Genomic DNA, 16,623 nt, shown 5'->3' with positions numbered 1-16,623 from the left:
TCCTGCTCTTCTACTTTCACCACCGCATCCTTTCTCAACATTTGTAATACCCCCTCCTGTACTATTTGTTCCAACTCTTTTTAAAATACCAATTAGTTTGTCTCTCTCAACTGCACAGGTTCTGCTTCAAACTCTATTAGATACCCTTCTTTAGTCCTTAAGACCGAAACATCTAATGGCACTGCTTTACAATTGTTTTTGAAGAATCTTAATCTTCCTTCTACACCTGTTGGGGTAGAACTAGAAATAATTGTCATGCTCAGATTGCTTTTGACCATGTCTGGGATTCTGAACCCTTCCTCTGCTTGTGTGCACTCGACCTCTCCCTCTTTGGGGGTAAAATTGGGAACCTCCTTGGTTTCTATTGTAGTATCCAGTTCCTTGGTTCTGATACTGGGTTCTAAAATCTGCCCAACCGGTAGATTTTCCTCTCCTACCAGCCCTTCCATAAAAACTACTATCCGAAAAAACTCTACGCATAGAGTATGGTGTTTTAGCCAAACTTGTGATGGTGCAAATATATTTAGACAAAGACTTCATCTCCCATTTCCAAAAAGCCAGCCACTGCCATCTTTACTAAATTCCTTTTTTGCTAAACCACTCAGTTTGGGATTCATTCGCATAAGCACTATTTTTTGTCTTTCGGCTGAAAGGTCTGCATTTGCGTTTCCCCAAGAAGCAAATAGTCCACTAGCACCACCCATGTAACAGGGTCAAATCTAGGTCTAATCCTTTTCATAAAGCCTCTTCCATGGCATTAAAGATCTTGGCCAATGGGCCAAGGATGTCAAGTACTTTATCTTGACATTGCGTCAGGAACTTTCCTAATCCCTTTCTTGGACCCTTACCCATTTAGAATAAATATATTATGAGTTCTGGATCCAAATTCGGTGTCAAAGACACCTTCTCATCAATTACAGACCGGGAATACTCTGTCTGCATCACATTTCTCTCATCGTACTCAATCTTACTTTTATATAATCTGAAACGTGGTCCAATGGTCACCATTCCTTCCCTCTTGGGTGCCTGATTATCCTTTGGATTTAACTTTTCACCAAAAGGATCAACCACTGTATCTTTCACCTTACCTCTGACACTCAACTCACTCCATCATCTAGCCAATCCTTATACTATAAATCTAATATACACTCATCTAGATCCTCACCTGTTTTGCTTTTTGCTATCCCTCCATCGTCTCTAGGATAATGATCTTGATCAGCGTCAAGCTGACCCCTCCTTGCACAGATTTTTGGATTGCCACTTGCATCTCTTTAGATACAATTCTTCTATCTAATTCTTCCTGATTTATATTATTATTTTAATGCCTGTTTTATTTTTCCCCCAAACAAACACTTTGTAATAATCCTGTCAACACCTAATTACCATTCCTTAAACGAAGCACACCAACGGTGACCGTTGCCCAGGAAATGGCTTTGCAGAGCTATTCCCTATAAAGAGAAGCACCTTAAACAAACAGCCGTAATGCTGCTCAATGAGTAAAGAAATGTCAGATGTGGTCACTCCCATACACAGCTGTCCCTCGACCTCACCTCACACGCCGAATGAGGACCAGGTCCTTGTGTGTGGCCAAGAATCTATGCTCCCTCGCGCTCCAAAGCCTGTGAGTGCCCACGTTCAAGTGAGGGCAAACGGGCTGATGTGTTGACCTCTGTGGGACCTGGAAGAGTGATACCGATACCTCCCACTGGCGAGGGGCCCCTAAGTGGAGCATGATTCTGGGGAGCAGCTTAGAGACACTGAGTAGACTGACAAAAGGCACCGAGACATCAAATCTGCCCATCCAGTGCACACATCGGTGCATCGCTATGAGGAACCTGAGGGCAGAGAAATGTCGCTGACTGTCATTCAGCTCATTTAAAAGACCCGCTCACTCTCGACTGACCCCCTTGTAGATATCACACGCACCAACGATACGCCTGATGGACATGGGGGAGCCAAGGGTTAGATAATCCAGTACCCTGGCAGGAATGCCTCCTTCATAGAAGTGAAAAAAGCTCTGATTGATGAAGACCTGCAACACTCTCTAATGTTCCCAGCCAAACTGAAGATTCTATTAGACGGTAAGACCCACTTGTATGAGGAACCTCAGGCGGCCTGGATTTGCTGGTTGCTTACAGGAGGGGGTCGACCCCGGCGGGCACTCAGCGGGAGATGGGAGAAAACAGACGCAGGCCCAGGAAAAGACCAGAAGTCAGTTGAAGCCTCACTAATGACTTTGTTTATTGAATGAGTTTGGATGGAGAGCAGTTGTTGATCTGCCCTTTGAACTGAGAATTCGCTTTTGGAGCACCTGTTATTGTTTGTCTCTGGGGCATGGTCTGGTTGGCTGGGAAAGGTGGATTTAGGGTTGGCTTGGAAGTGTCTGGTCGACATTAATGGTAATACTAATTAAATGGCTAATAGGAACTCCGGTCTTACCTGTATGATTTGGATGTCCTGGGGGAGGGGATCTGCAGCTAAGAAACACTATATTTATAGATATCTTAGACGCAGGGGAGTACACATTGCCATGTTACAGGAGACCCATCTCACGGAGGTAGAGGTAGAACGCCTACACTTTTGGTGGCATGACCAATTATATGCGAGCTCTTAATCTGCTTATGCGATGGGGGCACTGGTATGGGTGGGATCTGGGACCCCTTTTAAAATTATACAATCATTAGTTATAAGGAGGGGTCGTATGTCCTGATAAAGGGCAGGTTACTGGGAAAAGAGGTGACATTGGGGAGTATTTACACACCTAACCAAAACCAGTTGGCATTCCTCCATCCACTGTCAGCTACTTTGGGGCAATTAGTGGGTGGGGACTTTAATTGTGTCACAGATCTACTCCTGGATTGCGTCACACCCCCCTACCCGGAGCACCGGTTCATAGATTAGCGGCAACCTTCCGAGAGTGGTTACAGCACTTGGAACTAAAAGACATTTGTCACACTCAACACGGTATACAGCACAACTACTCTTACTATTCCCACATTTATGCCCTCCAACTAGACTGGACAAACTCTTGCGCTTTGGAGAGGTTGAGCCAACATGAGACCTTTACTGAGTATCTGATATCTGGGACAAACCCTTTCTGCCTACAGTCCCCTACTTCTAAGATTTTAACCAATAGATTATAGCCCGGTGATTCCCTCGTGGTGACTCCAAGTGGTGGCATAAGAGAACGCCTGCTATAGGGAATCAGTTCACACCACCATTGCAGAGTATTTCACTAGCAATCAAGGCTCAGCATTGTCTGCCCTTATAGAATGGGATGCCTTCATGGCTGTAGATTGTGGCCACTGAATGGGCCAGTCAGTAGGTATTTGTATTTGTAGAAAACTAAATGTAATGAAGAACTACACATGCTAGGTGTCACACTTCATACACTGGACAATAGCTTGGGACAGGACCCCGATACTCATTGACAGCTATTTAAACAAAAGAATGTTACAATACTGTCTTAGAACGATTGAGATGCCACAATTATTAAAACTACATAGCTGGAGCCCACAATGAAGAGGTTAAATCTGGGAGGCTACTGGCGTGGGTCATTCTCCCTGAACTAAGAGGCACACATATTACACACTTAACGTCTGTTACAGGGGCACATATATTTTCCTGGGGGGCCATCAATGATGAGTTTCGCAAATACTACGAGGCTCTCTATTGCTGTCCTGAGGCACTGTCGGAAAGCTTGAAGGATAGGTTCCTGGACCCTCGGCCCCTCCCAACACTACCACATGGGGGACGGGAGACTGTTGGGGGATGGGTAAAAGTCCAAGAAATACGAAACACCATTAAGGAAATTGCCACTGGCAAGACTCAGTGCCCGACGGACTACAAGGGGAGTTTTTCCCTGGTTTCGTAGGTGCACTAGCCATAAAACTGGAGGCGCTCTATGCCTAATCCATGAAGGCAAGGCATCCACCCAACTCCATGAAGAGTGCAGCTGTGGCCCCCTCCCCAAAACCAAAGTCTTGGTGCACCCACCTGTGTGTTTCACCCACTGTACATGCTCAACATGGACTTCAAGATCCGGAGTATAATGTTTGCATGTAGACCCCTCCCCCATATGCATGTTCTGGTCCATAGAGGTCAAAACTGTTTCATACCGAAATGTAGACCTCCCTCAACTTCAGAAGGTTGTATCATGTTCTTACCACCCAGAGGTACAGGCATTGCCAGCGGTGATGCTCATATTGATGGACCTTGAGAAGTAAGTCCTTTGACTCGATACGGCGGGACTTCCTATTGAAGGTCATGCTTAAGATGGGAATGGGAGAGGACTAGATTAAATGGGTTACCCAACTTTATTCTGGACCAATGGCCTCAATTAAGACTGGCTCCATGATCTCCACCATGTATGACATATTCAGGGCTGCTCTATCTCCCCAACTATTCGCTCTGATTCTTGAGATCCTGGCAGAACTGTTTCGAAGGGAGTGTAGAGGTAATGGTATAACTGTAGAGGACCATGAACATATTATGTTGCTTTATGCGAATGACCTCCTTCTTTACTTGTCAGATGGCCCTATTGGGGAACACAGTGTGATCTGCCGCTTTGAGGAATTCGGGATGCTTTCAGGCCTATGAGTCAATTGAACCAAATAGAGGCCTGGGCGGTGAACTTCGCTTCATTTGCAGAGTTTGCTGAGATTTCCACACTCTGTGAAGCATGAAGAGTTGCGAAAAACTCCGCTCCACAAAGCGGAGCAGAGTTTTGTCCCCACTCGCGCTCACCATCATTAAGTTGTGAGTGAGAAAACCCAACACTAGACCACTTCCCAGCGAGATTTCTCAATGCGGTTGGTTGGTGATGGTCGCAACTACTTGTGTTGAGAAACCATTCGTTTGCATTGAGGAAGCTTCTTCACAAGTAGAAAATTTACTCGAGAGCCAGAAAGAAACAGCTCCCTCTTGCACTACCCATGATGCAGTTTGCACTGATTTTCCAGCATGGGACAAGCACCCGGCACTAAAAATCAGCGAGAACGGAATGACCTAATGCTCTCTGCCACTTGCGTAATTCCATGTAACGCAGCAGAGTTTTTTGACCATTTTGCAGAGTTCCACGTAGCTGAACTCCATGAACTCTGCCCAGACCTAACCAAAACATGTATGTTCCTCTGTACTCAGGGAGCTCCCCAACCACCACGCCTTCCTCTGGGACTTATATGGTCACCCACAACCTTTAAATATAAGAGTACTCAGTTGTACCATAGCCTGGCCTATCAATGTGAGGGAAACCTGAGGGTGTCACTTTTTGGAGATCCCTGCGATTATCATTATGGCCCGAATATCAATATCCAAAATGGTGATGCTCCCCTGCTTGTTACATTATTTTACAAACCTCCTAGTTGGGATACCTTCTCAAACAAATAGATGTCCTGCTCTGTAAACTAATTTGGGATGGTGGCCCTCATAGAGTGTCCCTTGACATCCTGATATGTCTTCCAGATGATGGAGGCCTGGGGCACCGGACTTCGAGCTGTATTATTTGGTGGCACAAATGCAATGGGTAACTAGATGGCTGAATGAAACCAAAAGAAGTGAATTGGACCTAATAGACCTAGCTCCTACGAGGGACTCATTTTACCGTGACTGCTTTGCCCGAGGTAGTCATTCCACAGCCGAGCACAATGCTGCGAGTAGCCCTACGTTGCTGGTGACGAACCCGGAGAGCTCTGTTGTACGCCTCTCCCTTGCCGCTGGTGGGCCTGCCTCACGGCAGCCCTACTGCCTGTTTCACCCACTGCCAAACTCTCCGGTTGGACAGAAGCTGGGCTGATGACAGTGGGCAACTGCTTTACGATAGGTGCTCTCATACCACTGTAGAAGCTATCAGGACAAAGTACATTGCTCCAAGGTCAGTTTCTGAACTATGAAGCTTTAGTGCGTACTTTTGCAGATTTATGGGATGGAGGATGGGACTAACCTTTGCCCCATACAGTGCTCCATCTTCTACTTTCCAAGGGAAAATGACACCTGGTGACGTGGTTCAGCCATTCTTTGAATGATATTGGACAGAGACCATTGGTGGTCCTAAGGGCTAGATGGGATGGTATCCCGGGCCACAACATCACAGATGGGTAATGGAACAGGATGTTAGCTTACCCTAAAAAGGTAATACGCAATACAAGACTAAAGTAAATACAATTTAACTTTCTGCACATTACATACCTGACCCCTGATAGATACAGGTATGGCGGAGAACCTCAAGAATGTCCTCGCTGTTGGCTACCTGATGTGAACTTTTGTCATGTGACATGGGGGTGCCCCCTACTACAGGTTTTCTGGACCGCAGTTCTTTACTGACTCCATGCCGCACTAAGAAGCACTCTTCCCTGTATGGTGGGAAATTGCCACCTGGGAGGGTTCACCAGAACCAAGGCATATAGAGTAGGCACTAGATTTTTAGATTTGGCACTTGCATTGGCCACACGTAGAATAGCAATGGTGTGAAAGTTGGGAACAGTACAAGTACTCAAAACATGGGTGAGAGATGTTAAGACATAGGCTAGGGCAGAGGAAAGACCACTTCATCAAGAAGACGTCAGAGGAGTTCGAAGGAGACTTATTGAAGAATTATGAATGGAGGTCTTGGAGAACTGGGAGCACCTTGGAAGGGATACAGTCTCAGAACAGGGTGTTTCAGACGACCATAAGAAGCGGGGCCAGAGATATGACTCAAGTGAAGAGAGTGATGGGAAGATACCCGAAGTGGAATAGGAGACTTGATGGCCAGGATGTTCCACATTGCTCCTCATGCATACATAGCCTGCACAACCTGGAACACAGTACAAGCCTCATTGTCTTTCCCCACTTCCGGACTTCTAAATTTATATCCTAAATGCCACAAAATGCACACACAATGATAACTCCTGCCACGCAGCACTACGCATGACATACCCCTTCACGGCTAGAATCCATGCCTCTGAGACACTTTAGAAATGCCATATATATTCCTTTGTTTTTAATATTTTTGTCTTTCTTTTGTTTTGTTCTACATGTTTCACACCAAAAGGTATCAACTTCTTTTGAAAGCCTCCGGTTCCCCTCCTACCTTGGCCTTGCTCCAGAGTCATTTAGGACCTATGAAACAGGACAACTTCTTGGAAAACCCTGAGACCAGGTTCGGACAAATTTGGTTGCTACATAGATGGGACACCAGAATATATAACGTTACAAAGCAAACAATTACAACACAAGATTTTACAATGCGGTTTTTACATCGCAACTACCATTACCTCGCATGTTTTACAACACATGCCATTACAACACATTTTTAAAAACTACCATTACAACACGTTCCATTATAACGCATACTATTACAACACATAATACTTTCAGAGCAACAGTAGGGTATGTGTTGGATAGTGTAGGGGTAAACATTACTATTCCCACTCCAGTGAGTTCAACAGTAGGGTAAGTGTTGAATAGTGTATGAGTAAAAATTACTATTCCCACTTCAGTGAGTGCAACATTAGGGTAAGTGTTGGATTGCGTAGGGGTAAAAATTACTATTCCCATTCCAGTGATTGCAACAGTAGGGTAAGTGTTTGATACTGTAGGGGTAAATCTCCATTACTTACCTTATAATGCATTGTAATGGCATGCTTTGTCATGGTATGCATTGTAATGGCATGCATTGTAGTGACATGCGTTGTAATGCATGCATTGTAATGGCATGCAATGTAAATGCAGTTGCGTTGTAACAGTTGCGTTGTAAAAGCAGTGCGATGTAATGACTACGTTGTAATGGATGTTTCCCAGACACCACAGATAGGTGACAACACCGGAATGCAACGTGTAATAAAAATCACAGACACTTGGGAATATATGCATATCTGTTTGTATGTATAACATCTGCCGCCGTGTAACAGTTCTAGCATATGAAATGACTTGATCTAAAAGAAAACAATTCAGTTTGTATTATTAACCGAATGCCAATAAAAATATCTTTAAAGAAGAAATCGAATTCTCTTTACCTGCATTTAAACACCTGAACAAATGCAATTATGGATGTAAACATATGTCTCCCAGTAAAACAGAAAGATTTCATGTAGAGGGAAAAATATCATGAATAAGTGATCACAGTGGGAGGTAGACTCCTCAGACAAGCAAATGTTCCTGTGATTATTTAAAACTTCATAATTCCAAATGTGTCTATAGTTTTCAATATAGAGCACACAAAAACTGATCAGCCTGATTAACATCAACATTTAGAGCTGATGGGTTGGAACTATAAACTTGAACACCTGCACCTTAAAGATTTCAACATAGTCCCCCTTCCCAAATGGGACTCTAAGGCGCTCATTACACAAGTGCATGGCTAAACTCAGGTCCCTGTGCAAGCTCGTTTTCACAGTTATCAGACCTGCAAGTTGTGTAATAATTATAGCACCCTCACAGATTTCTCCTGAAAGATTCCAGCAGGTCAAACCTTCCCAGATTTATTTGGGGAAAAGACCTGTGGAAAAGTCAAATGAATCGGAATTTGGTGTGTTAAATAAAGATTCTGCATGTTATGCCTTATCTGCAAGTAAAACCTCAGAATAAGAGGGATTTAGCACACATGGTAAATACCTCTCCAAGGGGAAATTGTATTTACCAAATGTGGTAAATAACTTACTCTATCCTGGCTAACTAATAATGAGGGACTTAAGGTTGTTCTATCAAATTTTCTGAAGTGATCTGTGAGGCAAATAGAAACAGCCTCAACCCTCAAGCACATCTGGAGAAGCTGTCCAGTAGAAGGGGTTTAAGTGATCCATCTTAAGGAAATAAGAATCTCTGGGTTAAAACTGGTTCCTATAAAAACTCCATGAGCTTAGAGAGAGCCTTCATTTTCTAAACAGGGCAGTGTATGTTTAGTCTGACAATGCCACAGTGTCACTGTAAATTGGACTTTGTTGTGTGTATAACGACTACCCTCCACCTTTTTGCCACTACTTCTTCTATTCCATATTTAGAAGGAAAGGTCATACTAATCTAATATATACCTATTATGAGATACTGTCTTTCTGTCAAAGAAGCTAACACTTTGTGTAGTCTGCTTTTCTTTTCCCCCCACCAATCGTTCCCTTCCTAACAAGGAACCAAGTGTACAAAGCATTGTAGCAGTTGCATACACTCTGATTCGGTGTTTGCAAGTCTCAAAATGATTTCTTAAACATACTGATCCAATTTTAGGAATCTGTAATTTTGTACCAACTTCTCAAATGGGACTCTGACTCCATATCTGATCAGTATTAGGAAGGGGTGTGTTGTATACGTCCCTTCCAAGTACTGATTCAGTAAGTTATGCATCATGTTTTATGACTGAAATTCGATAACACAGCAAAATTATTGACTCTAAAGTAGGGGTGGTGAGCCATTCACAAAAAGGAATGAGGTTGCCTTGGAACAACTTCCCCTTTGTGAAATTAAAAGAAGAACGTTTCTTGAGGAGTAGGCAGTGGTCCAGGGTCGGGTGGAAACCTACATTTTTTTCAAAAGTAAACTTTTTTTATCACAGCAAGGTTTCCTTTAAGATAATGGACTGCATTTAAAAGAAAGTTTACTTTATTTAAATGCAATTGTGGACATAGTAGTCAGCTGATCCCAGCATGCCACTATGCCTGTGATGGCATTCAGTGGGAGTAAAAAACAATCTGCCACCTACCTCATTTATGCAGTTCGGATTGTAACCCGCTCTGAGTAGGAATTTTGCAAACTGACCTATTCCTACATAGGGTGGTTTGCAATATTCAACATTGGCCGAAAATATACTGGTTGCAATTTGCAACTGGTATTTTTCAAACAGTGTTTTCTACATCTGACCCTTAGTCCTGTCCTTCTCAGGTGTTGTCTCATGCCACATAAGGCAGGGCATTTAAGGGAATTTCATTGCCTCAGGTAGGGAGACAAACAGTCATTTTAATTTGGGGAAGAAACGTCAGTAAAGTTTATAAGAGAATAAAGAAATATAGTAACTTCTTATCACCAGAGACGTTACAGCACTACCACTGATCGTGTTGCTAAGTTATTTTATTCTAGCATGCAATGTTTTTGTATCCTAGCCGAGTTGTGAATAAAAACACAGAGAAAAACGACTTTAAGGAACTTGCTTTTGAGCACATATATTGCATTTTAACATTTTCATCACAGATTTCATGAATTAAACATTTAAAATTATGAATCTTGAATGCCAGCTCTTAAACCCATTCACTGATGACAGTGTATCATGGTCAACACGGCCAACTTTCATGTCTCCTTTTTAGGTCGAGCTACTGTGCGCATGCGCTGTCTGCAAGACCTGCTATTATAATAGAATGACTTTTTTCCCACCTGCTACTTACCATACGCTGACTCCAGTGTCGATTTCCTTTACCATGTCCTGACTGGTTCCCGCAGCCGATATGTCACTTCCCTTGAAGGCTGCAGAGCACCGGCCAAGTACAGTTACCATACGCTTTAAGGGCATCTGTGTTGGTTGGATGAACTCTTAACCTACTGCTGGCCTTCACTGTGCTACAAGTCCAGCTCCTGTCTTTGGTGCCCCTGTTCCTTCCTACCTTCTCTCTTCGTGCTGTGCCCTCCCCCACCTTTTACTCATGTTGCTGTTTTAAAAAAAAATGCTTCTCTCAACATAGATGCAGCTACACGCTGCACTCTCTGCAGTGCCCTACTCCGTGCGGTGTCCTCCCCCAACATTACCTCATGTTGCTGTTTTAAAAAAAATGCTTCTATTGACATAGCAGCAGCTACGCGCTGCACTCACTGCTCAATTATATACCTGCGGTTAGCCAATTTCTCAAAAACGATGTGCCATGCCGTAATCAGGCACCATTGTTTTTGTGACTATTCTGTGCAAAAGAGGAACACTGTAATAGTGGCTGACTCCTCATATTGTACGGGCCATGTATACATAAAGGGTGTGGCTTAACGGCTAGAGCAGCCGACTCTGAAGCTGGGGAAGCTGCAAGCATCCTGGGATTCTGGGCGAATCACATCCTTAATCACTTAATAACCTAATTCCGGTTACTAATGCAAAGACGTGTGTGAGATCAGTTTTTAATTACTTATATAACTATATTTGCAGAAGGTATGTGCGTTACTATTTGGAAACGCTTCCGAAGTGATAAAAGTAAAAAGCCTGTTATGGATTTCTTCAGAGTGACTATGGTACGTTTCCAGTGCCCATGTGAAAATATTCCGACTCTTCCTGCAGGTCACGGTGTAAGAAATTGACTTCTGGTCGGACAGAGGGAAAAAGAAGAGAGAAGGTGAAGTGCTCCTTATACTGGAAGCCCTTTATTACATGTAGGCTATTTTCTAAGTTTTAATTTTTACTTTAACTTTTAAAATATGAATTGTCTCAATGCACTCAACAGCCATGGCAATGCACACTTTCTTCTCGTTGTAGTATAACATTACCTCATGTGTGGAACTTCTCATGACCAAAACAAGGGTTGTGGCTGTGTGGGGCGGGGTGGGAACAGAGAAACACTGGCGGTGCCAAAAAATTGGTCAATGTGATGAATAGTATGTTTTAAGATACAAGTTACTTGAAACTATGCTATAAAAGCGAGTTTCTTTAGTATTTGCAGAGATTTTAGGCAGAAGTGCAACTTAGGATAGAGGAGGGTCATGCATGTCTGGCTGTGCAGAGCCCAACAGGCAACAATTGCACAAGTTCCAAAATTAGAAGCAACTGAATATAAAGCTGCCTCTATATCTTGCGCACAAAATAATACATAAAAAGGCAAATAAATAGAACTACTCTTAATAAGGTACCAGAGCAGTTCAGTGAGTTCATTTGGATTACAACATATTCATATTACAGTTTTTTAAATTTAAATAACCTGATCCTTGCACTTCTTCTATTATATCCATTCGTTCGGCAGCACCTGGGAGTGCACAGATGAAAGTGCTGGCCTGTGTCTGGTAGTGGTGGTGCTGGCACTGTCCTCCTTGCTGCCCATGCAGGTAAGTGCAAACAGCAGTTTGCAGGGAGTGCATTGCCAAAAACAAAATGTTCTCTGTGGAATAGAGAGAAAACGCTACACACTTAATAAGTGCACAGTGAATGGCTGAGAGCTTAACTATCAAGAAAGCAGGAGGAGTATCATTGGTGCTAAGAGACGTGTGGAGCCCCGTTCAACCGCTGCGTGTGTTTTTTAACTACCCAACCAGGGTAAGAAACATTTATTGATAAAATGAGGGAGTGTTGTGTATATATAAAATGGACAAAATACTGCACATATTAACTGAATTAAAGGATCACAGGTATCAAATGCAACAAAACAATGGCCAGGCTGGCACAAGGGGTCTGATTTGTTTATATATACACACCTATATAGTGCTGCCCCATCTGTCAAAACATCTTCATGGTGCGGAAATTATAGCTCACTTCTCCTTTTTAATAAAGAGGCTCATTATTTCTATTTATTTTAGAAATTTGTAAAACTCTTAATTCTGGCATTTTCGGTTAATTTAGAAGAAATTAGCAGGAAAGGAATAAAAGATTAATCTGGAAGAGGAGAAAAAGCAGGACGAGTTGGTGATAAAAATATATTCTAAGTTTTCAATTTCATTGGTTTTCCACATATGCTGCATAGGATCCTACCATAATTTGGTGAAAAGACATTACCATTGGCAAGCCAATAGTTCCCGCATTGCCGATACCTATTGGCTATGCCTCCTACCAGATCTGCCCCTTAGGTGCTGCTAATGTGTGGCTTGCCACAGACTTTATTTATAACCACATCATGCCACAAAATTCAACAGCACACCACATAATTAAACTCCACTGCATACCACTTTACAACACAAAATACCATTCTAACTAATAACACTCCATAACACACAATCCCACTCCACATATATCTATTGCATTCAATACCACATAATTACTATCCACAAAATTCCACAGCACACCATGACACATAATTCAGCTCTACAAATCCACTCCACACCACACAATTACACAACTAAATAATCCAATCCAACCCACATAATTCCACTACACACTCCATAACACATAGGTAAAAGAGATTGTCATGTATAATGCCACTGGCTCTAACTTAAACAAATGTGAGACCTATTGCATTTCCAATGCTTGTTTGACTTGCGTTTGTTTGATGCAATATCACTCCACTCATGTATTGCCGTTTCAAATGTTATTTTTAAATAAGAACGTAAAGTAAACGTCTATAAAACCTCGAAGAGTACATATATAAATCAGATACCTACACACACAATCAAACAAACAAAGCTCAATTAAGTAAAGGTGTGCTGGCAGTGTGAATTGAATGTTTTAATTTTTCACTCTTTCTGAGCAATAAACTTAATTTTAAAATACTTTAAAAATGTAGATTACTACTGTTTAAAAGCTCTACATCTCTACTCTTTCATATCTGTCACACACCAGCAAACACAGAAGCCTTATCTCGACATATTGAACCTTTGTTTTGAAACGACTGCTATGTTATTTTCTGCAAAGGAGCACTTTAATAGTCAGACATGTAAGGTCAGGAACTCTCTTACATACATCATTATTTGTTTAAAAAATATGGATATGCGTTTAAAGAAAATTCACAGTAACTTGTTCCAAACTTTTTCCAACTAGGTCCGTTGACAGGATGCTACAGTAGAATTGGTCTCAAGCTCAGCATTACAATTGTCTAAGTGAGCTTCTGATGCAGCATGAATATATTAAAGAAGATAATGACAAAATGACCTGCATCATCACCCAAAGATTAGTCAAAGATTTAGTGGGTCTTAATCTAATCTCTAATAGGTGTAGCTCACTCTTTTTGAAGAATGTCCTTGCTGCAGGTCATGTGGTTCCATTACTTGAATATCCTTGACATCACTATCATGACCGAAGCCTTTAGATCTTCCCATATCTATATGAAGCTACCTTTATGTCTTCATGGATCATTTTCTATTACCTTTGTCCATTATGCGGAAATAGGGCTGCGCAATTTCACATCAACTTTGCTATTGATTGAATAAGGAATACAACATACAGAGTCACTAAATTATTTTGTGTGTGGGAAATTGTCATGTAGTTCAGGGACATTGGCTTGCTCTATTCAACATTAAGATACAAAGATGAGATCAATTTATTACCCTCTTCCGCACCTATCTCAAAATATATCGATAGTTATTAGGTCTGCAAATAAACTGTCTTCCTGATATGACTTTTCCATTCCTTTGCATCTAATCATTTTATGTTTTATATGATACCAACTCGCAAAGGGCTACAAGCATCCATTTATAATAAGGCTAGTTATTTTCTGATGTGCAGTAGTCAGTACTGTGAAGGTCCTTTGGACTGTGAATGATTTTTCAACTTCTTAGCACCATGAATTCCTTATATAGAGTTTCTCCTAATTCCAATATATCCACCTACTGTATTTCAATAAAATTGGACATCATCTGATTGAAAGTCCTTGGACATCACTGGATTGGAAGGCCTATGACATGAACCGTTGCATTTTGAAAGCCTTACACCAGCCACTGAATGCTAACAGTTAATGGTTTGCAATTATGTGTTCCTTTGCTGTGTTGTGTCATGGTGGCTGGTGGAAGTCACTTTCCTATGCAAAGTACAGACTTATAAGGCACCTTATATAATTCCCAACAGTTATCACAGAGATGCAGTCAATGAACATTTGAATTCTTCAAATATTAATAGGAGATAACATTGTATTTTCAAAATTTAGCAACTTCTTTTGCAAAGTGCTAAAAATTTGCACCAGCGTAGATAACATAATGCATGAGAAACATGGAGCACGATGAAGTAACATCAAACTGAATTTAATAGTTAAATAAATAACTTACAGTATGTGAAACATAGACATTCTTTGAGAATTGTTCATTTCAATCAACACAATTTGTTTATGAGCCATAAGTCACATTCAAAATGAAACGTGCTGATTAAAATGAACAATTCCGTGGCATGTAACCAAGCTGTATATGGAATTCGATGCAAAAAGGAAAATAGCTTGATTAATACGATTTGGACTGCGGGACATCAGTGGAGTAGCAACAGTGCATTTGACCCTTTTTCAATCAAGGAACCCTGGTTCTGTGCCTACAGTTTGGCAGTGAAGGGTAGCCATAATTGGGTGTGGAGGGCCAGCTCGCCCCTATGTTACAGGATAAATTAAACATTTTATACACAGAATGTCTTTCAGATCTGACTAATCTCTTGGAAAGTATAAATTGTGTGATTTATTGACACAAATACATGGGGAGAGAAGCAATTTTGTGGTAAGACCCCCCTTTTGGCTTTACATTTTGCTGCAGAAATGCCCCTGACCAGTAAAACGTGCAAATATTGAATACGGGTGATGCTTTGATAGGATCCTCCACTCAGTCTCTTCTGATATTTTTTGCAGGCTGTTTTTTGTGAGAAGGATCACTAAGATAGTTTCAGCGAGAGAAACAGCCATGCTTTTAGATAATTTTTGGGGGGGATTTTTGCACCTTTTTTAGCCACAGACATTTATATATGCAGAATGTTTGGGGCCGATACAGAAACTACAAGGGCAGTGGGGATACGAATACCGCTGCAAAGCTGCACAGACTGGTATAAAAAAACCTTACAATAGGATATATGGGGCCTAAATAGCACACCTTCATGCTGTTTAAGTAACCCTGAGCCTGGATAGTTCTACTATTTTTGTTTCACTTTGTTTTATTTAAGGAAGGACAGTGAAGAGCGAAATACTTTAAGTTCTAACTTTGGAAAACTATTGCTGTCTAGACCTCACTGGCAGAATAAAGAGAAAAACGTAAGTAGATTGAGACAGTGCACATTCTGCCTCCCACTGAATGTTGGTTCTCTCTAAATGCCTGGCCCAATACAGAATGCCTGTCCTCAACCACTCTTTGTCAATAAACCTCCATCCCGCTGACTTCATCAGTTGTGCATTTCGGATGCGGCTGGATGTTCTGATAAACCGTTAAGTTTTCTTCTTGCAGGTTCATAAGGTTGTCATACCTAACCTAAAACAAAAGAAAATCAAAATTTTAATTTTCGCCTACCTTTCGAAACTTTTTACTATGCAGTTTCTGGCCTTTCTTTGACACTAGTTGGTTCATTTTGACTACTGAAAATGTTGCAACAAGCTCAAACCTCAAACTGAACATAACATGGAAAAGTGTATTCTTTCTTCAACAGAATTGAGTTTGTTATGAATAATTAGGCAGAAATAAAGCAAAAGCATTTGTTTGAAAATCCCCTGGAAGGTTCTCCATTCCATTTGTTACTTGCTTAGTGAACATCCACAATTGTTCTGTTAGGGTTCCTCACAATGCTTATATATGTCAGATTCAAAGTAATCAGTCCTTACATACCATACTCACATATTTGTAAAGCATATATTCACCACAACAGATATCTTTGTGCTGTTGTTTATTTTTCACCCCATTCAATTCATCTATAATATTTATTTCATTGATCTCTGAAGGATGAAGGGTTTGGTGGACCCACAAACATTTGAACCTTTGACCTTTTGTTCAAGTACGGACCTCTGCAGAAGGTGAACTAGTCCAATAAGCTGTCAGAATTGAAAAGGAAGCTTTCGGTGGCATCACTAAGTGGTAGATGTCCAACCTTAA

At 41.5% G+C, this 16,623-nt stretch overlaps 1 protein-coding gene and 1 long non-coding RNA gene across 7 annotated transcripts in view; one reads left to right on the top strand and one right to left on the bottom strand.

Annotated features, from left to right (window-relative positions):
- The window catches only part of LOC146772932 (uncharacterized), a 141,650-nt gene that overhangs the window by 7,380 nt on the left and 117,647 nt on the right, over nt 1-16,623 (top strand). For both annotated transcript variants that reach the window (XR_014972143.1, XR_014972144.1), the window contains exon 2: nt 11,219-11,310. This is a non-coding gene — a long non-coding RNA (uncharacterized LOC146772932). The remainder of the gene's footprint in view (nt 1-11,218; nt 11,311-16,623) is intronic.
- LOC146772931 (SLAM family member 9-like) overlaps nt 13,478-16,623 on the bottom strand; it is a 369,703-nt gene continuing 366,557 nt past the window's right edge. For all 5 annotated transcript variants that reach the window (XM_085638234.1, XM_085638229.1, XM_085638231.1 and 2 more), the window contains one exon: nt 13,478-16,008. In XM_085638234.1, the coding sequence (XP_085494360.1) occupies nt 15,895-16,008 (114 nt within the window). In that variant the 3' untranslated portion in view covers nt 13,478-15,894. The remainder of the gene's footprint in view (nt 16,009-16,623) is intronic.

This window comes from Triturus cristatus, chromosome 12, assembly GCF_964204655.1.
Source record: "Triturus cristatus chromosome 12, aTriCri1.1, whole genome shotgun sequence".
NCBI classification, from domain to species: domain Eukaryota; kingdom Metazoa; phylum Chordata; class Amphibia; order Caudata; family Salamandridae; genus Triturus; species Triturus cristatus.
The sequence above is the reverse complement of the archived record's forward strand: the minus strand, read 5'-3'. Positions and strand labels throughout refer to the sequence as shown.